This window comes from Caloenas nicobarica, chromosome 3 (assembly GCF_036013445.1).
Source record: "Caloenas nicobarica isolate bCalNic1 chromosome 3, bCalNic1.hap1, whole genome shotgun sequence".
Lineage (NCBI taxonomy): Eukaryota > Metazoa > Chordata > Aves > Columbiformes > Columbidae > Caloenas > Caloenas nicobarica.
This window is the reverse complement of record NC_088247.1, coordinates 100,369,433-100,391,914: the sequence shown is the minus strand read 5'-3', so window position 1 is coordinate 100,391,914 and position 22,482 is coordinate 100,369,433. Positions and strand designations below refer to the sequence as shown.

Genomic DNA, 22,482 nt, shown 5'->3' with positions numbered 1-22,482 from the left:
AGAACTAAAGCAGAAAAATTCTTCTAAATATGTCTTACCGTTGCAGTGTGTGATCTTTTTTCGCCAGGTATTTCACTTTTTAATTCTGCATAGTTGAATAATAGTGCAGAACAATATAAACTACACTAGTTGTATGTTATGAAGAAAACAAAATAAAAAGTATTGCAACTTGCAGATGATGTAAGGTTTGGGAGAGGGTACTTTTTATTCCCATACAATACTGAATATCCATGTTAGCACGTCATGGATTTCTTCCGTTGTAGGTGAAATAGGTGGATAATGCTTTAATGATAATTGGGCCTGAATGATAACAAAAATCCTGTAGGTATGTATAAAATTGTATATCTACACAAACATTAAATAAATTAACCGTGGTCAATATTATCACGATAAATGTGAATTGATGAGAAGCATATATTAAGGGTGAAATCTACTTCAAATACATTGTTTTATGATAGATACAAAATATTTAATTGTTTATTACCTAGACAGTGATAGCATCAATAATGGTGACAGATACACACCTTGTCTGTAGATTCTTTTAATGAATATGAGCTGATCTTACAGGGTGAAAATCGAGGATTTGGACCTTTTAGCTAGTTTCTTAGGGAGGAATTTAAAGGGGAGAAATAAGAAAAAGAAGGAGGGGTGACTGAAGGAAAGTGAGATACAATGGTAAGCTAAAACCATTATGAGTTAGAAGAATGAAAGCATAGAAAAGAAACTGGATGTGGAAATTTCCAAAATTTAGAAGGCCTGGAATGTCAGGATAAGAAATCTTAGTGTGGCTTAAAAAGAAGCTGGGAACTGGTAACAAATGGTGTTAGTAATTTGGATAGATTCCAAAGGGATGACCACGGCAGTCTCTTACATGGAGTTATAGTAGTCAATGCAACAGTTTATTGAGTCTTGACCAGACTTTTCACAATGGAAATTCAAATACATGGATTTTGGAGATAATGTATAAAGGAAACTGGCAGCATAGTGGCATGTGCTGCAGACAGGCAAGGAGGGAACGAAAGGAAACAACATAATTAGAAAATACGCTAGAGTTGCATCATTGATTAATATAGATGCTAGAGCAACTAACGAAAAAGGGAGAATACAGAGAAAAATGAAGAATTTGTTTTTAAGTTGCACAAGAAGAAAGGTTATCCAGAAAGTGATACTGGCGAGGCAGCTGAAGATGCAAGATGGTTGTAGACTGAGAACCGATGACTTTGAGGCGATTTTCAGGAACTGTTAGCTGTCAAAGCTTTGTATCAAATGACACAGTACAAGGAAAAGGCATGTACACAAGTGGGAAAGAAAGTCAGAAAACAATTCCAGGAGATAGTCCTTCCTTGCCTTCATTCTGTGACGGACTATTAGAAGAATAGTGTTTGTGACAAAGCTAAAAGTCATGTAAGGAAAACCATGAATCTAAAAAGAGATTAAAGAAATGTATGAGTCCGAAAGAGACTTTTCAGAGAGTGCAGGAAGAAATCATTACTACGATGAGTTTCAATGCTGAGCAGTAGAACACAGCTAGGAGATCACCTCTAGCTTTTATTTACTTGTTTGTTTATTTCAAAATGTCAATAACTATAAAGTCTTTGAATTTAAACTTCTATTGTAATTGTCATGGATTTTTTTGCTATCCCATTTTTATTGGGAACATATTTACCAAATAGCTCAATTTGTTACACCTGCTGCAAAAGAACAATTAGGTTACTATGAGTTTGTTTTCTTAACTAGTTGATCTTAGCTCTCCTAACAAAGTGTTTTGTCAACATTAATTGCCTCAGTAAACACTAACAAGATTAATTTTTATCTGATAAATTAGGATTATCCTCATTATATTTCTTGAAAAACAAAACACAGATTTACTACCAGAGATCAACAAGCATTAGCTCCATTCATTTTGTGTCATCTGGTGCGGCATGTGCTCTCAAATAACAGTAAGTGGGGACAAATTTTCATCTGACATGCAGCAGACCTGTCCAGTACCTGGAAACTGTGGAGCAGACTTTTTTACCTAGGACCAAAAATAAGTTGATATCAAAGCTGGTATTTGTGCTAAAGAGCTTCCTTGTTCCTCTGTTGTGCAGCTTCCCAGACTTCACAGGAAGCTGACACCTCCAGAACACTTTTACCCAGAGGTAAATGATTTTGATTAAAAGGGTATGAGCGATTTGGACCTGGACAGGCAGCCATGATTTCAGCCTGGAAATGAAGGGCATATGGGACTGGCCATGTCAGAGGTGACAGCTCCAAAACCAGTCCTACCCACTTTGCAATAGCAACAGTCTGCTTCTGGAAGAGCAGAAGCCTTCTCCTCTATTATTCCCTGTTACATTTTTCTGTTAGCATTCTGTCTTGCCTGGCCAAGTCAGTTTAGAAGTCCTTGTAAGTTTATTGAAGCAGACAAACAAAGGACTTGTTTTTCTTACAAGTATAGTTCCACAAGCACTTTCAACTGGCCTTGACAGCAGAAGTAGTTTGAGGTCTAAGCGGCTCAAGCTGGTATCTGCCCTTCCTGATCAAACTGCATAGTTGTCATACTGTTTGAATTACGCTTTTAGAGTAAGACTTTACTGAATGTTAAAAAGGCATGCTTCAGGTCAGAAAATGGCATATAGATGTTACAGTAAATAAAACTAGCTTCTGGAATGAGTAAGTGACAAAGTGTTTAACACTTAAAATAAGAGAATGCACTAACAGATCCTGTATATTCTAATGCTTATGCTGCTAGGGCATTACTTGAGGTGCGGACATTACTTGAGGTGCACGCTTATAGCATTTCTTCATTGTGCCATCATTAAGCAAGTCCTTCCCTAGAAAGGTGCTTTCCCCAAAAAGATGCAGTCGGTTTAGAAGGCCTCATACCTCTGACATAAACAGAGTTCTGTATAAAGCATCACAGGAACATTATTAAGATCAGAAAGACCTTATTAAGATCAGGCAAACCTGTCTAACCACAATTAACAGGCAAGACAGTAAAGTCATCAACCTGTCCTAATTTTTAATGGAACAGGAGCAGAGTCCTAAAATAGCAAATGCATTTTGAAAGGTACAAGAAGTTTTCCGATTTGGGGATTTACTCTAAGGCACTTCAATTATTATGGTCCTCCTGCAGCATTAATTGCTAGCAAGAGTACTTAGTTTTCACCAGGGTTGCTTTAAGTCAAGCTGCTCTGGAGGGTCTATGTGTTCTAGATGTTCTACAGAATTCTGCTTTTAGGTCTTAACGGATACATGAAGAAAGATTTTTCTTTTTTCTTAAAATGTGTTTGACACACATGGAACTAAATCCTTCAAGTTGTACCATTGGAGGTATTTGCAAACAGGGCAACATACAGAAAAAAGTAAATACTTGATAATTTATATTCTTCTGCACCTTCTGATGCTTCAGATCAACTCTGATCCTTCAGGGAATCTGGTATTTCACTGCAGAACACTGACTTCATAGAATAATTAACTGTTTTTTTATCATGTATTTTTGTCTGAATGTCCTCAAACTGTTTGTGAATGATGAGTTACCACACAGATTATACTGACTCATGTGCTCACAACATCCCAGATTTGGCAAATTTAATGGTTCTATTACATTATGTAGATAAAACTTGGTTCTGAAAGGGAAATGAAAGCTGATATCTGACTGCCAAATACAAATGCTTAAAAAATACTTCAAAGACCACTGCAAATTTGACACTCTTTAATGCCCAAAACTTACTTGTTAAGTTTAAAAGTTATATAAAGATCTACCAGGATGTCTAAACAAGATATTCTAATTTGTTTCAGGATTTTACTGACAGCTGTGTTGAAGTAGTCCAAGATTTTTACCCTAAAGAACAAAGATCAGATTACTGACCAGCCCTTCATTTGCTGAGCTGGATTATTTGAAGCCTCTCATTTAAAATCTCAGCTGAAAATCTGAATTTTAAGAAACTGATGGACAATTCTTAAAAAGGAAACAATTCATTTTTGGAAAGCTCTGCCAAAAAAACAGTCCCCAAACACCAAGCATGCTGCCCTCCAATGGATTACCATGTCTGGCTCAGTCTGCTCTTTCTAACCTGAAATACATGAAATACAAGCATAGTCTCCTGTAACTGATGCTCGTTGAGTGAAGTGCTGTATGTACAGCCACAAGAGTACAAGCTGAAGTTCAGGGAAAGAACAGGAAAACACGACACTTTATATGCAGGGTGGCCTTGAACTCTATGTAAGTTTCAGTGATGTCTGGGAGCTTTGTTATTCATGCTAATGATGTCGTAATTAGATTCTAAAATAAATGATTCATAAACTAGTGAAGAAGAAACAAAACTGCAACTATGGCAACTATGCTTTTTTCTATTTTGAGTATTAGACATTACATGTACAGCAGCAGCAATAATACAGTTGAATAAAAGTGTTTACAGGACAAAGCTATGCAATATTGATATAGGTCTTGAAACAGTTTTTTTTCCTAAAATCTGATTTTGGAAAAGCTGGCCAATGCCACCTTAGCAGTGAGAAAACTCGGCAGCACAAACAGTCCCACTCAGGGAAGGGTAACAGGTGACGTGGTCGATCAACCTGCCAGTCTCTACATGGGACATTTTGGATCTTCGGTAGAATAAATATCTCCTTAACCCAGCAGAGAAAGACAAAACGTGTCCCAAGTACTAGAAACTCAAGCAGCACAATCTAATTTAGAAACGCAGCTCAATTTTAAACAGCGTGGATAACACATATCAACTCGCTCGGGAGCTGGGGGTTCCCCGTCAAGTCACCAAAAACCAAATAAAAACAAACAAACAAAAAAACCAAACTAAGAAACTGGTGCCTTTCAACGGGACAAACTAAACGTCCAGTGAAAGTTCCAGATTTGAGGGAGCAAAACAGGGGCTCCCGGCTGGCGTGCGGCTCCCCGGGAGTGACCGGCCCGGACGGGCAGCGCAGCGGGAGCGCGGCCGGCAGGAGGGAGCGGGGAGGCGGCTGCCGGGACGGGACGGGGCCGGCTCCGCGGTAAGAGGGGACCGGCTGCCGGGGCTCAGCGCCTCTCGGGAGTTTCCAGAGGCTCCTTTTCCCTCAAAATCAGCACGGGGCGGGGGAAGAGAGGGACACTATTTTCAATGCACGAACGGACGCCTTAAAGAAGCTGCGCTGCTGCGATCGGGTGTCCTCAGATCACGCTGGCGGTATCTGGGGGAAGGGGGTGGGTGCTGCCGGGAGGCGGGGGGGTTAGAGCTAAACCGTTCTCAGCGGGAGTGCCGCCATCTCGTTGCCGGGGGAGATGGGGGGCTGCCCGCCCCGCCAGCGCCAGCCCAGCATGAGGAGGTGCGTCCCGCCCCACACCGGCACACCCGGTTACCTTTTCCTACGGTAATACTCCTCCCGCAGCCCCGACAGCCTCGCCTGAAGCCGGGCCAGGGCGGCCATGCTCCCTCCCTCCACCCCGCCCTCCCGACGCCGCCACCATGGCAACGGGGCTGTACCACTCCACTCAGGCGCGGGGGTGGCTTTCCCCACCGCAGCCCTGCCGGCAGGGAACGGCGGAGCACCGTGGGCAGCGGAAGCCTCGCGGAGCGGGACCGGAGCAGAAGAACGGCCAAGGCCGGGGGTGCTGGAGGGGACGTGGCGCCGCCGGGCAGTGGGCCAGAGAGGGAGGGGATAGAGCTGAGATGGTCGCGCCCAGTTTCCTCCCGGTGCCGCAGCTGCTTCCGGGCTCTCATCATGGGGGACTGAGGAGCAGCTCTGACCACCCGCGTCCTCCTCTCCCGGCCTCCCTCGCCAGCCCCCGGCGCTGCCGCTGGCCCCCGCCCCGTGTCCCAGCGGCCCAGTCTCTGCGAAGTGGCGCCAGCCTCCCCGGGGAGCGGCCGGGGGAGGCGCCGGGTTCATGTTCCGGGTCGCTGAGCCTACCCCGACCCGAGCTCAGGCGGCGAGAAAGAGCTGGTAAGCCCAGGCCCGGGGGCGCGGCGGGTGACCGGGCCGTTCGGCGGGGCCGTTCGGCGGCGGCGCCGCCCGGGGGATACACACGGCTCCGCCGCCTCTTGCCCTTCTGCGGAGCCGCGGGGGTGGTGCCGGTTTTGGGGGGGGGAGGGGATCAGAGACACCATATCCGCGCCGTGTGCGGGACTTGGAAACGTGGGGGCAAGCGCTGCCCCCGCCCCGGCCATCCCTCCCCGCTGCCCGGCCGGCTGCCAGGCCTTTCCCGGCTTGCTCTCCCCCGCTGCTGCTGCCGGGTACGCGGGGGGAGAGAAGTCGGTGCTTTGCTCTCCGCCCCAGGCCTCCGGGGCCGGAGGGGCTGCAGGCGTGGCAGGTGCTGCTGGCACGTCTCAAGCGGGCGCCGCGTTTATAAGCGAGCAGTGGGCTGGAGAAAGAAAACTTTCTCTCGTTGCTAGAAAGGGACAGCAGACAAACGGTAAATCAGAACTTCTCTTACAAGCTTATTTAGTTTTTTGTGTTTGTTTTGGTTTTTCTAGTTGTGGTAGACCCTGTTAAGGCCAAACCCCTCTGCAGCCTACGCGGCTGAAACGACCGGTTGGTGTGGTTGCTGCTCTGAAGCTATTTTATTGCAAACCAAGGATCAACAAGTGCAGCTATAGCTAATGAGCAAGGAAAGTGTGGTCAGTTCTGCTGCAATAGAGTTCACAGCTTTACATAGTTCTATATACTATGTTTTACATAATTCCATATACTAGCATAGTGACCTGAAAGGCCATATGGCTTTTACTGTAGAACTGTGAAAAGGGGGAGCTGAATAACTGAATAGAAAAAGGGGAGGGTTTTGTTAATAGGCGGTGGAAATATAAAGACTAGTAGTGGAGAGACTGGATGGAAGCAAGACATCCTGAACAACCAGCCAGGAAGCCTTTCATTTGCTTCATGAAATGTTAGGTATCTTGTGGTATGTTAGGCATCAACTGATGTGTGTAACTTCTAGTTCATGTCACTTTTATTAATGGAAGTGGAGAGGAGCATGGTGAGGTTTTGTTTATGTTTGGGTTTTTTTTCTTGACTGTTGATACTGGGAGGCCTTGAGGCTATGGTATGTACACCTGCCAATTGAGTTCCCAGATCCGAAATTTTTTGGTTTGTTTTGGTTTTTTTCCCGGGGAAGAAGAGGAAGAGAAAGGCTCCACACTTATCTTTCTTTTGTAGGAAACTCCATTCCTCCTTCACTTCTGCTGACACCACCACTTTTTTTTTCCTGTGGGTATTTTCATGGCTTCTTTACATTTTTCTAGATGAGAAAGCTTTCAAAGAGGGGTTTTATTTGCCCATATAATATATATTTGCTAGAAGTTGTTTGTCAGTATTACTAGGAATGCAAATTTGCCTGGTGTAAATGTAACTACTGTTGATGTGATTCAAGATGCTGCAGGCAATGAAGTATACTCTAGTGACAGAAGTATTTTTAATTCAGTACTAATGCTATGTACAGTAGGAACATTGCTGAAGACATTTCAAACTTGTATCTGTACTCTGAGAAGGTTATTATATACTTAATCTGTCATTTGTCTTTAAATGTCACTATTTTGTGTCCACATAAAGTAACTTAGTTCCAGTGGCTTTAACAATAGTGTTCAGCAACCCAAGGTATGGGAATTTGGAATATTCTTCTGTAATTGTCATCTGACAGTAATGATTTTGCTTGTGCAAATATACTTCCCAGAGGAATTCAGTACAGAGAGAATTACTGAAATCTTATCTATGGGACTGTTAGTTTAGCAGTTCTGAAGGAAGAGCTGTTAAAAATCTGACTTTTCCTCAGAGCTGCTCTCTTTCCTTATGTAAAAGTTATTTCAGAAGCTGTCTGTTAAAGGAAACCCATTCAAGTAAGATGCAGGAAAATATTTTTTTCAATGTTTAATACTTGATGTAGAAAATTAAGAACTTGTGTTTTTAAAAACATTAAGGCCCTAAAGATTGAGTAGATTCAGAACAGCTACAGAGTGTGTTCACTTTGGGTGGTAAAGCTTCTCTGAAGCTGAATGTTTTTCATTTATATTGTGAATACTATTTAGGAATAGTTTGCATTTTAGGTATTTACTGGGAACTCTGTTTCTTTTGATGATGACTTTGGTGCTATAGCATATTACCATCATTTGACAGTTCCTGTGAATCTCCATCTTGTCACTTAATTAATGAAGTCATACTTCTGAAAAGGGCAAGCATATCAGTTAATAGCAGCAATGGGATTGCAAGAATTGCTACCTCTCATGATAAATTGCTCCAAATCTCATTTCTGGCTGACCAATTCATTTGTGTTAGAGCCTTATTAAATGCAGTTCATGTCAGCATCTTTCTGACTGTTTACCATTGCTCTATACTGAACACTTTTTCATTGTTAAATGTGAGTAGACTTGATAGTACTTACTGTTGGGCCTTCTTAGATAAGCAGCAGTTGTAGAAAAGTCAGGTGTGCTCACTGCAAGTTTGTCCGGCCCTAACTTCAGGAGGATCTGCAGCATAATCGGTTGATAAAATTCCATCATTCCTCAAATACTAATATTTTTTTTGTTGTATAGGACATATATATGAGGAAATTTCAAAGCTTGTCTAAAGAAGTTTCTCAAATACATAGTTGGTACCAAGAATTGATGTGTCATGTGTGATTAGAGGAATAAAATGTTGCTAGTAATTGTCTACAATTAAATGTATTAGCGTTGTATATTTGATATAGAAAGAGTTTGTAGAAGTTTCCAGCAAGTGTAGTAGTAATGTCTTTAGTTGTAGAACAATGACTCATAAATCTTCATTTTTTTAAACTCCTCCTATATGTTTATTGTTTTGTGAAACTGATTTATATACGCACATAACTGACTATAAAAAAGGAGAGTTGGCATACCTTGAAGATGAGAAATAGCCTGGGATTTTGAGTTTGTTTTTCCCTTTTCAGATATAGTTGTCTCTTCAGTTGTCTCAAGAGTCCTCAATTCTTATAACTGTTCACACTATCTTATATGAAACTCAAAATAATTGTTTTCTCACATTTAATTTCTGGAAGTTTCTGTTCTGCTACTGTCACATTTTTAAATTTTATAGTACAAAAATTTGACTTGTATTAAGTTTTTTTGGTCTGCAAATCCAGTTTACTCTGAATGTGTTGCCAGTGTGTTGGCTCTTAGTCTTTACAGGAAGCACTGGGCAGGATCCTCAGAGTGGAAGGATTTTCTATAGCTTGATATTGAGCTCTTGTGCTCCCCAGCAATGGTTGGTACAGGGTAGAATGCGTTTTGGTTGTCCAGCAGACAGTGCCTAAGGACATAAATAGGTGTCGACATGGAGCTAGATGCTTTGTGTCCTCTTGGTGATGGGCCATTTGATGACAGGTGAGTTTGAATAATCAAGGCACAACTTCTGTTTCTGATGTATACTATAAGCTTCTGTGTAACATGGGTTTATCAGATATTTCTTCATCTATCATTGTCTCTTGCTAGCTATATATACTTTTAACTAAGTTGTATTGCTCTGTTTTGCTTTCCCCTTTTTGTATCCTCAAAACCATGAGGCTTCTCTCTTTTTAAATCCATAAATTCTTTAGGCAAGGCAGTGAGATTTATTATCTGCTGCTTCCTCCGAAGTACTTACACCTCTTCAATACACATTTCAGTCACATTTGTCAATAAAGCAGAGATCTCAAAACTAATGTTTCCAAGGCTTTGTGAGTCTGAGGTGGAGAAATGGGATTTGAATTAGCACCTGTCTGAAAATAAAAGTACACTGTGAGTACAGCTGTTACGAGACATCAGAGAATCCGTATGGGAAAAGATTATAGAAAGTCAGCTTTTGTAATTATCACGTTCAAGGAGCTACTTAATTTTTCTTGTCCTCTTGTGATCAAGTTGGGTTGTGAAAATAACAAAAATAATTTGTCTTTTCAGAATAGATAAGACACAGATGCAGCATAACTTTGGCTGCAAGAAACCTCGTGTCTGTTTAACAGGAGAAGGTATAGAACTAGAAAGTAAATGTAAATGCAGCTGTTGGTTTAGTAAGAGATATTGCCTCTCTTTGAGTTGTGCAACTAAATTAGCTTTCCCATCAGTGTGTGTTTGTTAAATATTTAGTGAGCAGTTGGAGCTCTATATTGTTATATGCTTTTGGTGGGAAGTGAACAAATACGATACTTGATTTTCACTGAAAAAGCAAGTGCCCGTTATTTCCATTAGGAGTTTCAATACAATCATGAATGCTGAACGCAAGCTGAGTGAACTGTTTTATAGTAGGTGAAAGCAGTTATACTGTTTCCTGCAACAGTACTTCCATGGTCTGTTCTGGTAAGGATTAGAGAGCAACTGGGTCAGCCTTCGGTGAACTACATTAAAATTGCTTCAGATAAATGTAAAGGTCAGTGTAGACAAACTAGATTTTCTTATAGTAAAACAGAATCTTCTCCTAGTGAAGACATTACAGTTTATTGCTAGCTGTGGGCTGTTGCTATAACAGCATTTTTATAGCCTTATGTGAGTCATGCTAAACTACGACTCAACTTAATATTTTATGTATCTCAATATGTTGTTCTACATTCCTTATTACAGCCTTTGAAATTTTTCATCTTACTGACTGCAGTTGATACTCACTGGTAATGCCTTTAATGTTTCCTATAGTTATTTTTCAACCTATTTCAAGTGCAAGTATTTTTGATATGGTGACATCTGCAGTGATGATTAAAATTACTTCACAAGTTTGGAATACAAGCTTGACAGCTGGTTGTGAACAATGGAGAAAGTTGCAAAACTGAGTTGGTCTGATAAATAATGCTGTAATAGAAAAACACTCTTGAATTTTGGAGGCAAGTTTCAGATTAACTGTTCTATCTAGTTGTTATTGCCAGGGTTTTTTTTTTCTTCAATTATAGGAAGAGAAATGAGAGCTCTAGTAAAATCAATCAAAAGAGATTTCTTGGGATTTCAGGATAAGGAGTTTTAATATCAACCAATGGCATGTTGAAAGTGCAGTGTGAACAAAAAGCTGAAGTAAATTGTGTATTGTATTCTCAATCTATTACAAAGAGGCTTCCAGTGACCCAAATTGGTCAAGTAATTCTCATAATAATCCTAAGGAAATATGTTGAAGTAATTATAGTATTAATTTGTCTGATCCATCCAAGAGATAATGTAGTTAGGATGCAGTTATTATACATGAGACTATGGCTGTAATGTTTAGGGTAAACAAGGTTTCTGCCCTATACAGATCTTAGTTCAGGAGTTGCAATGAAGAGACCTGATACTCAGTAGGAAAGATTAATTGCAGGAGTGCATAAGATTCAAAGTTATAGTCTGATGGAAAGTAAGTGCCTTACTGCTCAGTGCCTCTTAAGAATCATATTATCCCTTTAAAAATGCTTAAGGGTGTTCACTCCTCTTAAGTTTTATCTTTTGACCTGGCAACATCTGTATTGACAGTATTTTGGGGAGAATTCAAGGCAAGTTTAGATCAGATATATAAATCCAAGCTGCATATGTTGTGTTTGATCTATTTGATCTATTTTATAGAATTAAGGCAAGTTTACTACCATGCTTATGCCATTATCTGGAGTAAATTAGTATGCACACTCTAGGAGCTACATTGATTTTAGTGATATGGTTATCCATATGGATGTACAAATTGATCATTAACTATGATGTAAGACATCAGTGTCCCTGTTTTTCCTTCCACTTTTACTTTGAGCTCCAGAGATTATATGTGCTAGTTCATGTTCTGTCATGTTAGCAGAAACCTGTTCATTTTAAGACCTGAGTGTGGGTTCTGTTCAAGCAGCATGTGTAGAAACCTTGTACAAATATACCTGGACTTGCCTCCACTGGTGTTTGGAATTCTTACTACACAGGCAAAAAAAAAAACCAAAGTAAAACCCAAATAATATTTCCACACACACCCCAAAAACCCTCTGCAGTAACTTTGAAAACTTGAAGAATTAGTTTTAAATAGTTTTGATTCTACAAAGTAAATTCTGGGTTCATTTTCTTCCACTTTTCTCGTTCTCTCTGAATTGTCAGAAAATCATTGCTTCATTTGGATTGCTTTTCCTACTGTGTTGCTTCCCTTATTTCTGAGAAGTATTTTCATGTGATTATTGAGGTTTTGATTCTTGTGAACCAAATGGATTAAGGAGAAGTATAGCATTCTTCCAGGGCTGTCTCATCCTTTACAAGATAATATGATGATTCTGCTGCACTAAGAGCCAAAGAAAATGTTAGTTTAAGAGGGAGTAATAGGACTAGAGATTACAGCAAGACAGAAAAAGAGGCATGAGAAATAAATGCAAGTGACACAGTAGTTTCAGGAATACTAAATGAGCTTGTGTTTCTATTACTCTCCATGCTATTGTTACATCTTGCATTTGAAATGTTTGTCTCTGAAAATTGTTTAGAAGGAGAGTATAAATTTCTTAGGTAAGATATTTCATAACCAGCTTGGATTTCTTAAATGTGCTCTTCAGTTTCACCATTAATATTTGAAATTTGTGTACTTTATGGTCATGACTGTCCGTCCATTCAGCCATCACCATTAAGTACCTTTAACATTAAAGTTTGTGGTAAGTGAGAGAGGGAAACTGTGTGCTGTGTGTCTAGATTTTTTCCACATGTACATCTCTGCTGGTGTGGGTAGAAAACTATTTGTTGATTTCCTTCGTCATTTTGTACTGTAAAACAAATTGAAGAGTCTTGCTTTTAAACATCTTGTACATAATTTACTGAATGTCTTCCACATTTATCAGTTTGTGTAATGTAGTAAAGAGCATGAACATTATTCTCTGCTTTACCTCAATGACAGAGGTCTTCTGATGCTTTGATGAGAGAACCTGGTTGCGGTGGTTACTGAGAAGGTTCACAGCCTTCAGAGGAGGAGGAAGTTCTGCAGCAAATATTTAATGTTTTCTCTTCCTTTCATAATCATGTTCATGTGAATATGGGTGAACTTACCAAAGTATACTGAGTTAAAGATGTGCTAAATGCTAGTGAAATTCAAGCAGGAAGGAGCAAAACATGTGAAGGACAAGGCCTTAATCAAACACTGTGTGCGTTTAAGGATCTTTTTCCTTACACAAGTGTGTGATTCTATGAACGAGTGCCTACATGGTGGGAAATTTTGCGTGTAATACTCTAGAGTTACTTGTAGCAGAGTACTCTCTCAACTTAATATCACTACATTGAATCAATATTTCTTAAAAAAATCAGACAGATATCAGCCATTTGGAAGGACAGAATTAGTCTCTATTAAAAAAAAAAAGACATACACTATCAAAGAATTACTGTTTAACTTCATTTTGGCTTTTAGGCAGCATTAAGAGAGAAAATATTTTTTTAAGGATGATTATGACAACTCTTAAATAGAACTCCCTAAAACACTATCAAGGAGGAATATTATGTGTTCCATTTCCCATTCATAAATTTAAAATGTGCTCCCTACCCGCAGTTAGAGTGAATGGTCTCTGATCTTCCCATGCGGAATCCCTGAAAATCATAAAAGCATGATGAGGTGAATTAAAACCAAACAATAATAGAGGTCAAAAAAAAGGAAAAACAAACAAACAACACTCTTCTTTCCAAAACAGAAATTTGGGAAGATACTTTTTAAAAGTAATGTATGCTGATGTGTTGCAAATCGCGTAGGACTGGTTGGCAAGGCTTTATCTCTCTGTACAAATACAATAATCTTGATGGGATGGACGTTAAGACTACCTTGCCTATGGTGACTAAAATGATTTTGGCAGGTTAAATTGTTATAAAGTTCACACTTAACACTCGAGATTCTTATGCTGTTTTCTTGCATTTCTGTTTGTTTGTTTTTTGTGAAATACATAGGCATTTCAGTAGGACCATGGAGGAGCTGGTTCACGATCTAGTCTCGGCACTGGAAGAAAGTTCAGAGCAAGCCAGAGGAGGTTTTGCTGATACTGGAGATCATTCTCGAAGTGTGTCTTGTCTTCTAAAGCGACAGGCAAGGAAAAGGAGGGGACGAAAAAGACGTTCATTTACCACCCATCATCCTTGGGAGACTGGTCACTGCTTAAGTGAGGGTTCTGATTCCAGTTTAGAAGAATCAAACAAGGACTACAGGGAGAATCATGCTAATAAGAAAGACCACAGTGACTCTGACGATCAGTTGTTGGTTGCTAAACGGAGGCCTTCCTCAAACTTAAATAACATTAGAGGCAAAAGACCTCTGTGGCATGAACCAGATTTGGCTGTTGACAGTTTGGGAAACAGAACTTTGCGCAGGAGAAGAAAGGTAAAACGGATGGCAATAGATCTGCCATCAGAAGTCGCTAATGCACTGACAATAACTCAACAGCAGGATAACAGCAGAGATCAAGAAATGGACAATGACAATAAATCATACCAACACCAAGAGTTTTCCAAGAGCAAAGTGAAAAAAAGAAAAGTAGCTGCATCTCGACAAGGACCAGAAATCTTGGATGAAGGAGTAGTTATAGAAAATGAAGAAGTGAACCAAGCGAATAAGGACAAAATGGAGTATGAGGAGCAAAAAGGCTCAGATGAGAACATGAGTGACAGGTTATTCTTTCTCTTCCTTTTTACAGAAATTTTAGAAAATACTTGTTCGCTTTTATTACTGTTGTTTGCTTTAGCAATCTTTGGATTTTTCTTCAATTCCAGAGTTAAAATGCTATCATCTGTCATATCTGTTTTAAGAAGTTACTCTTTTTTAAGTAATATTTTTTAAATGTATGAGTTGCTCAGGTTAAGGAATTCAGGGTAAAATAGAGAGTCGTATAGCAGAGGAATGAATAACCAAGAGAACAGTTTCTTGAAATAATACATTTAAATTGTTTCAAGATTAAAAATGGCAGAATGTACAAAAGTTTAAAATGTGTTTTTCTGGGTATTTCAACTGGCGACAGTTCTCAGACAAAAATTAAGCGTTTTTTTTCCATTTTCTAGACACTGCTGCTTTGATTATTCATCAGACAGGTTGTCAGTGTTTAGAGTCACCATTTAGACAGTATGTTCTGATGCGTCATGGGCATAAGGAGTCTGCAGGTTGCCAAGGTTATACATCATTTATGAAATGCAAAAACCAATTTGCAGTTCAGAAACACCTGAGCTTACTATTAGAAAAATAGGGGAATGATGACCCTTTGGCAGTACACCTCATCCATCCATTCCAGACAGCAGTCATACTACAATGGTAATTGTTTCCAAAGTACTATTTTGACAACACAGTAAGGTGTAAGTCATTTTTCCACCACACACAAGGGATGTTACCTGCAGGGCCTGGTAAGCTTGATTATGTTTATCTCATGTGCCTGGTTCTGAATGCAGAACTGTTGACAAGACAGGCTCATATTAAAACACATAGTTTTGGTCAATTGCTTGACAGCAGTAGTGTCCCTGGCTTTTTTATAGCCATTTTTTCTATAAATTGTGAAGCCTTTTCCTTACTAGAGAGGTGTAATTAAGATGCAGAGAGTACTCAGGGGTTTTGACCAAAGCAGACAGATCAGTTACTTACTGCAATGACAGTATTAGTGGTAAGCGACTAACACCAGTTATTGTTGGAAAAGTTCTTTTAAGTTTTTTTATTACATACTGATTTTGTCCCTCACCTGTGGACAATAAGCAGCTGAAAGAGCTGAATGGATCCTGAGTCTTGCAGGTTGTTCCTAATACCCTAATTACTCGAGCAGAAAGCAGTCCTTAAGGGCTGCCAGTGTAACTTCAGGCAAATCACTTTGATATGCAAGACAGGAGTGTGTGTTGCCAGGAAGCCTTTAGAAAACTTCCCTTTTCTTCGATGATACCAGGAATCTGTCCCCCCAAATTTGGTACATAAAGACAGATGGTTAAATTTTCCTTGGAGCTAGGCACCATTGCATGGTTTATCATATGTCCATACTCCTGTCACCTCTTTATTTGTAAAAGATTTTCTGTTATACTACAAGGATAACAGCTTTCCAAATCAAAGATTCTGTAGCTAATTTTTGGGTGAAGAGTGATTGATATGAAAATCCTGTTGTACGCTCCCAAAAATGTACTACTTTCAGGTCAGTCTGAATATCTTTTTTTTTTTCCCCACAAAATAAATGTTACTGATTTAAAAGTTCATCTGCCTCTTCAAAATTATTCATGTTTTATTACACCAAATGCTGTCGTTTTTCAAATTGTTTTTCAAATGTTTGTCTCTGGCCCCAATAAATGGCCTCTAAAACCATTCTCATCTTTATACTGTTTTCTGCTCATGCACATGGTTGTGATTTTACCAAATTTCTTGCAACAGTCATCTCCAGCAAAAGGCATGGAAACCACTGAATTAGAAAATTTGCGTTTCAAAATGTGATTAGAAATCCACCATATCTAAGCCTCTCAAGTGCATACTGTATCTGAATATTTTGTATGTGAATACTATTAACTTGTTTTAAACTAGCTTATCTAGAAGAATTGGAAACAACTAGCAAACTGTTCCTAAGTGTATGTTCTAAAAGCTCAGATTTTAAAAGGGAACATGAGTTTTGTAAGATTGCACAAGATACGGAGAAATAATGAAGCATCTTGGATAAGACTCGTGCTTCAGTAGCATTTGTTGGAAGAGGAGAAAGAAAAACTATAAAATATTTTCTGATTTGGTACATTTGTGTGCCTACAGTTTAATAACTATTCCAAGAACAAGGATTAATTTTTTAAAAGTTCTAAAAACAAAATGAAGCCAATACTTTTTGATGGGAGTTAAATTGCTGTGATCTACAACCGGTGAGGAAAAGTTTTCAGTGTATACATGAAATGACTTGAAAATAACATATATATTTGAAGTGCACATTAGAAATATTTGGTGACACTTCTTTTGCAGTCTTTTATCTGTGTCTTCAAATACCAAACACAACAATAACCCTTTTTCAAGTGAAGGCTTCAGGAGTAGTAGGAGGAGTCTTAAAGCTCTTAAAATGTCAGCATCTAAATGATCCCAAAAGATGAATTCCTTTGAGGTTGGTTTTGAGCACTGGAAATGAGATTTTTGTGATCAGAGCTCATTGTCCCATATCCTTAATGCTTAGCTCCTTGGTCAGTTTGAGCCAAATTTGCAATGCATGGAAATTCCACATGATATTTAATTCCTGCAAGCTTTGGTAATTGTTTCCATTTTAAGTGACTAAATAGAGGAGAAATTTCGATTTCCCCTTTTGAAAGAGAGCAGCAGTGAAGCTGCCCATCCACTCTCCGGACTGCCAGTGAGAGTTCTTGGGAACAGGCTTGGTTAGTAAAAAAGATCACAAGTCTGTCTGAAACCAAGGTATGAGACTGTTTGCTAGTAACAGTGACTAATAATAAAAATTATTTCTTCTTTGTTTGCAACAGATGTGTAAATAAGGCCGTGAAAGCTTTTTGGGTAGCAGAGCTGTTCCAAGTTTTTGCTTGCATACCCTGGTTTATAGGACTAGAAGGAATCTGTGGCTTTTTCTTTTTCCTGGAAGTCGTGCTGGGAGAGGAATTCTTAGTACAAAGCTATGGAATTGGCAGTATACAGTGCAAAATTATATTAAAACTGGAAATAAATTCCATCATAACAGCTCTCATGTACTTAGACATTAATGTATTAACTCCAGAGGTTTTGAATTTATTAAGTGAAATGGCTGCCATGTAGCAATTATCTCTGCTGTAATCCCTGCCCTGTTCGACTGTGGCCTTAGGAGAATGAACACTGTGGCTGCCATGGATATGCCAGTGTTACCGTTTGACTTAAAAAAAAAAAAAAAAAAATATATATATATATATATATATATATAGTCTGTGTAACTTTTAAATTTTCTGGTGTTTATGTTTTTATGAACTTGGTGGTCCTTTAGTAAGAAATACTGCACAATTAAAATATGTTGGAGAGAAAAAAAATAGAAGAAAAAAGGAAGGAGACCTCTCAAAATTGGAAATTTTAGTGGGGAGAGTTGCTGAAATACTAGAGTTGAAAGGATTTCTTAACTTGCATTTTAAAAAGTCCAATTAGACAACAGATGGACAGGAAGAATCTATGAAAAGGGGATGTTTTTTCTTTGAGATACATGAAGTAAAATTGTGCATAATGAAATGTAAGGACAGTAAAGCCATCTATATTGTAAATAAAGTGAGGATGGAATGCTTGCTAGAAAGAAGTTACTAGGATTTGCAACATTAGGAAGTTCAAGTTTTTGTCTCCCCCATCAGAGATGGTTCCATTCTCATTGCGTGCCTGTCATATTTCTTCTGCTTAGGGCAATTGTGCAAATGCTTAAGTCTGTTCCGATTAGATTATGCATAAAAGATGGTATAAGTATTGTTTATACAGTAAAAATATGGATAAGGAGAAGATACAGCAAAGATTAAGAAAACTTAATCTTCAAACACAGAGCTGTGTATATATTCTTCTTCTTCTTCTAAAAAAAATCACTGCTTTCTGTCTCTTGATACTGTATTGTGTTTCAAATCCTTTTGGGATGTGTCCCAAAGGAAGACACAAAAACCAAATATATACTTATAATTAAACACAAGTTAGACTAATTTTATGTAATTTATACTACAAGCAATAAAATGAGGCTTATTTTTGTGAGAGGTTAACATGTAAAAGGAAATAATTTTCCTGACTCTCCTAGTTATTTGAAAATTAAAACTAATTTTTTGTTAGAAAGTAATTAAAAATAATTGAAACCAGTTAAATTCAAGTATAGGACTGCATGTGTGTTTTAATATTTGTAAGTGTAGAAAGGTAAACAGACCTGAAGTATTTGTAAAGAGCTTATATGGAAGCTTGAGAGTAGCAATAGTATTTATAACTTGTACTTGAATTTTTGTGGTAAATTGATTTTTTTTGGTTTTTTTTTTTTGTTTTTTTCTTAATTGTTCTGCATCTCACTGTAAATAAAACATGATTAAGTTTTGGTGAGAATATTGCTTCCTTAGCAGATCTACTCTATTGACAACAAATTGAAAGATATTTACAAAAAACCCTTTAATGTGAAACTCACCAAATTGTGATCTGTGTTATTAAAAGACGAGTCTGTTTTACTATTTGGAGACACATGGAATATTGTATGTAACAATTTGTATACAGCAAAAACCAAAATACCTATTGATATTGATGTCTTTGAATTAAGAGAGAAGTGTGTGCATGTTGTATACACACATTCTAATTTTAAGGCCATGTCTGAAATCACAGAAAAGTTACCTGTAACTTGCTTTTTTTCTGTTGGTGTTATGATCATTGATCGTACTTTCTTCAGGGTGATCTTTATTTTGATTTAATTGGCTACCCTTGTTAAAACTTTTTTCTTTCTTCCCAAGTAGTATGTCATGAAACCTCAAGCAGTGTCTTTTCCAGAATACTTGCAAATGATGCTTAGAAAGGTAATTAGATTTTTAGACTCTAATATTTCATGTGCTGAAGGAAGGCTTAGGCTGCTTTTAATTGAGACTCTTCCTATTTTATTGAGCAGTGATGTTCCAGGATCAAGCCGAATTGCACAGCATAAGAAGGAAGCAGTGAGCATTTGATGGAAGCACATAATAAAATGCATCAATTGTGTCAGCACCTCGTTGCAGTCACATCTGGCTTGCTGTCAGGGTACCATTAGATTCCTCTGGTTTTATGTGCCAAAAATAATATGCTTTGTAGTTAATGGAACTGGGATATTTGCAGTTTGATTAAAAAAAAAAATCATCCTATTTTCTTTCTGATCTTTGTTGAGCTTAAGTTCAATTTGATCACAGCCTTGTCTCCTTAAAATTTTACGACTGAAAGATCAATTGTTCTTTTGATCTATTTCTTTCTTTCTCTTATTACAGTGAATCCAGCAGCCTGAGCAGCAGTGATGCTGGTTTGTTTACCAATGATGAGGGAAGACAAGGTATTGAAACAATCTTTCCTTTCTCCACCCCTCAAACCACATCAGTTGAAATTCTGTAAGCGTTACAAGTTACTTCATAGGTTAATTACTATATTTCAGTTGCTATTACTATTTTAATGAGTTGAAGTATAGCTTGTTTTCTGGGGTTTTTTTGAAATGTTACTAGGGGATGTCCTGAATCCATTACTTAGTCAAAAGCTGTCTTGAAAAGTAGTCTTTGTAATATAATACATTTACTTACAACATGAGCATCTCCAGAAGATTATCTATACTGAGTTTTAACTCTTCACTTGCTCCGATTTTTGGACAAGACTTCATAATCATAGTACTGCATCTCAAAATTTTTTGAGGCGTCTTTTTTTCTTTCTTCTAAATTGACGTGGCAGGACTTTAGAGTTCTTTTTTATTCAGTAGTTCGTTTGAAAAGTAGTTTAAACAAACTACTTTTTCAGCAGTCTAAGATTGAGATTAGAAGATGCATTCTATTTAAAGTCACTCCTCAAAAGTTTTTCTTTACTCTAAAATGCAGTGAAAATTTGAAGTTTTCTTCCAGTATGCATAATGTTCTGTCATGCTTTTATGTGATAAAACCATTGAGGACAGAAATATGAGACTTTTTTTTCAGCTTCAGTGTTTTTTGCCATCTGTAAGTGCAACACATTTACCCGTATTATGCTAGTATCTTAGTGCCCAGCTCACGGACTAGAAACCTGCTCTCTTTGACAGTATACAAAAATGAGGCAAAAATAGACTCTCAGGTGATTTAAGACTTGCTTTTCTGTTGCAATTTTAAGTTAATGGTAATTGAGATTATTTTCTTATGCAGTTTGCCACAGACTGCATGAGTGTGTGCAAGAAAACAAATCTTGACCCCTTCCACAGTAGTGATCCTGGTTAAAGGAAATGGTTCTTATCGTTGGTGTTTGTATGTGTCTTTTATTGTTTGGTTTGGCTTTTTTTGTTTGGTTGGTTCTTTTGTTTTGGGTGGGGTTTGTTGTTGTTTTTATTTTGTTTGTTTTGTTTCTTTTTTTGTTGTTGTTTTTTTCTACTTTCTATCTTCAATTTTAACATTACAGTAGGGAGACTTAAAACAGGTATTACATTCCTTGCTTAACAGTAACTTGTACTACATAAACTGTACCTCCCAGTCTGGGTATCTGTTTTCAGTTGTGCTAACACGTAGCTTTCTTGCAGAATTTAGACTCTCTTTGAAAGTTTAGATTGACATTCTGGTATTGAAATACTTTTCATCTGAAGATAAAAGAACAAAGATTTGCTTTTACTTCCTTATATAAATTTATCTTGTGACTTGGAAATTTAAAAACTTTTGTCCTATATATTTGTGTAATGTGTCCTACCACATTTCATGATTACATACATTTTTGAAGTACCCTTCTGATATATTTGTATCAATATTTGTCCTTAAATCCCGACCTAAATTATCTAAATCTCTGAATAATATGGTTGAAAATGTCTCAGTTACTTTCTGTTTATCTTATTTTTTCATGGGAAGAGAAAAGGGGAGGGATCGCTGAACAACAGTGTTCTTTCACTGGTGTGGTGTTACCGTTTTAGTGTTGGTTCTTTACTATAGAACTGTAATTCGTATTTTTACCTGCTTGATTTTTGTACCTTGATTCAGTTTGATTCTACGTTTCAAGCAGAAAGTCTTAGACCTGTAGTAGTATTCTGAAACATAAATAAAAAGAACAACAATAATTAAACTTCGGAAGGATATTTTTGGGACAAAACATTTTTTTTTTAATCTCTACTTTGAACTAATTATTTTCTTGGCATGATCAGAAGACCATTAGCTTCACACTGTATCTCAGACATTCTTAGATCTGTGTTATAGCTTTGGTTTTGTGAAAACTTTTCCATGAAACAACTGTCAGAGATACTACTGCAAAACCAATTTTTAAAATTTTCTAATAATACTTAGTCCCCCCAAAGAAAATGCTAGTAATTTTTATCTTTGTACTCACTTTATGAAGATGAGCTTATTTGGTCTCTGTTAATTGATTTATAGCTCAGGTAAGACACATACAAAATTAAAAAAAAAAAAAAGTAGGAGAAAATAAATCTGATAAAAGCAAAGGAAAAGCCTAAATGAGAGAAACAAGGCTGGAAGAGGAGAGGATGGAAATGTATTAAGGGAAGAACTGGCCTATTTTGTTGTCTGTTTTTAAAAGCTAGACTGACTCCTGTCTTCCCAGTGTCCCTCCTCCAGGATAGATCTTCAGAACATCAGCATCTTGACCACATTTTTAGTTCAAATTTTCTGCACTTCTGAACTTCAGGTTTCCACTAAGTCAAGTGGAGAATCAGAGACTGATTAATGCTGCCTGGTGGAATACTTGGTTCAAATGTTGTGCCTGCCATCGTTCAGAAGCTTGGGTAGCAAAGGATGAGACAATCCTGTTCTCCAGGGCAACATTTGTTCATTTTGTGCCTCTGAGATTAAGAACCATATATCATTTATTGCAGACAAATACTATGTATAAAACCCTAATTAATTCCCGGAGCATATTCATCCTATGGGACAGACATTCTAGAAAAGAAAGTGATCTAAAGCCACCATTTCTTCGAGCAGTTGGCCAGTCAGTTAAATAGTTGAATATTTAGTTCTGAACTTCAGAGTGCCTGACCTTGCAACTTTTAAGATTTCCCAAAAT

The 22,482-nt window shown here is 38.0% G+C and overlaps 2 protein-coding genes across 2 annotated transcripts in view; one reads left to right on the top strand and one right to left on the bottom strand.

Annotated features, from left to right (window-relative positions):
• The window catches only part of SPATA17 (spermatogenesis associated 17), a 97,094-nt gene extending 91,679 nt beyond the window's left edge, over positions 1-5,415 (bottom strand). The window contains exon 1 of the mRNA XM_065631009.1: positions 5,339-5,415. Within this exon, the coding sequence (XP_065487081.1) occupies positions 5,339-5,406 (68 nt within the window). The 5' untranslated portion in view covers positions 5,407-5,415. The remainder of the gene's footprint in view (positions 1-5,338) is intronic.
• A 281-nt stretch (positions 5,416-5,696) lies between these two features.
• The window catches only part of GPATCH2 (G-patch domain containing 2), a 123,936-nt gene continuing 107,150 nt past the window's right edge, over positions 5,697-22,482 (top strand). The window contains exons 1-3 of the mRNA XM_065631008.1: positions 5,697-5,919; positions 13,782-14,495; positions 19,746-19,807. Coding sequence (XP_065487080.1) covers positions 5,864-5,919; positions 13,782-14,495; positions 19,746-19,807 — 832 coding nt within the window. The 5' untranslated portion in view covers positions 5,697-5,863. The remainder of the gene's footprint in view (positions 5,920-13,781; positions 14,496-19,745; positions 19,808-22,482) is intronic.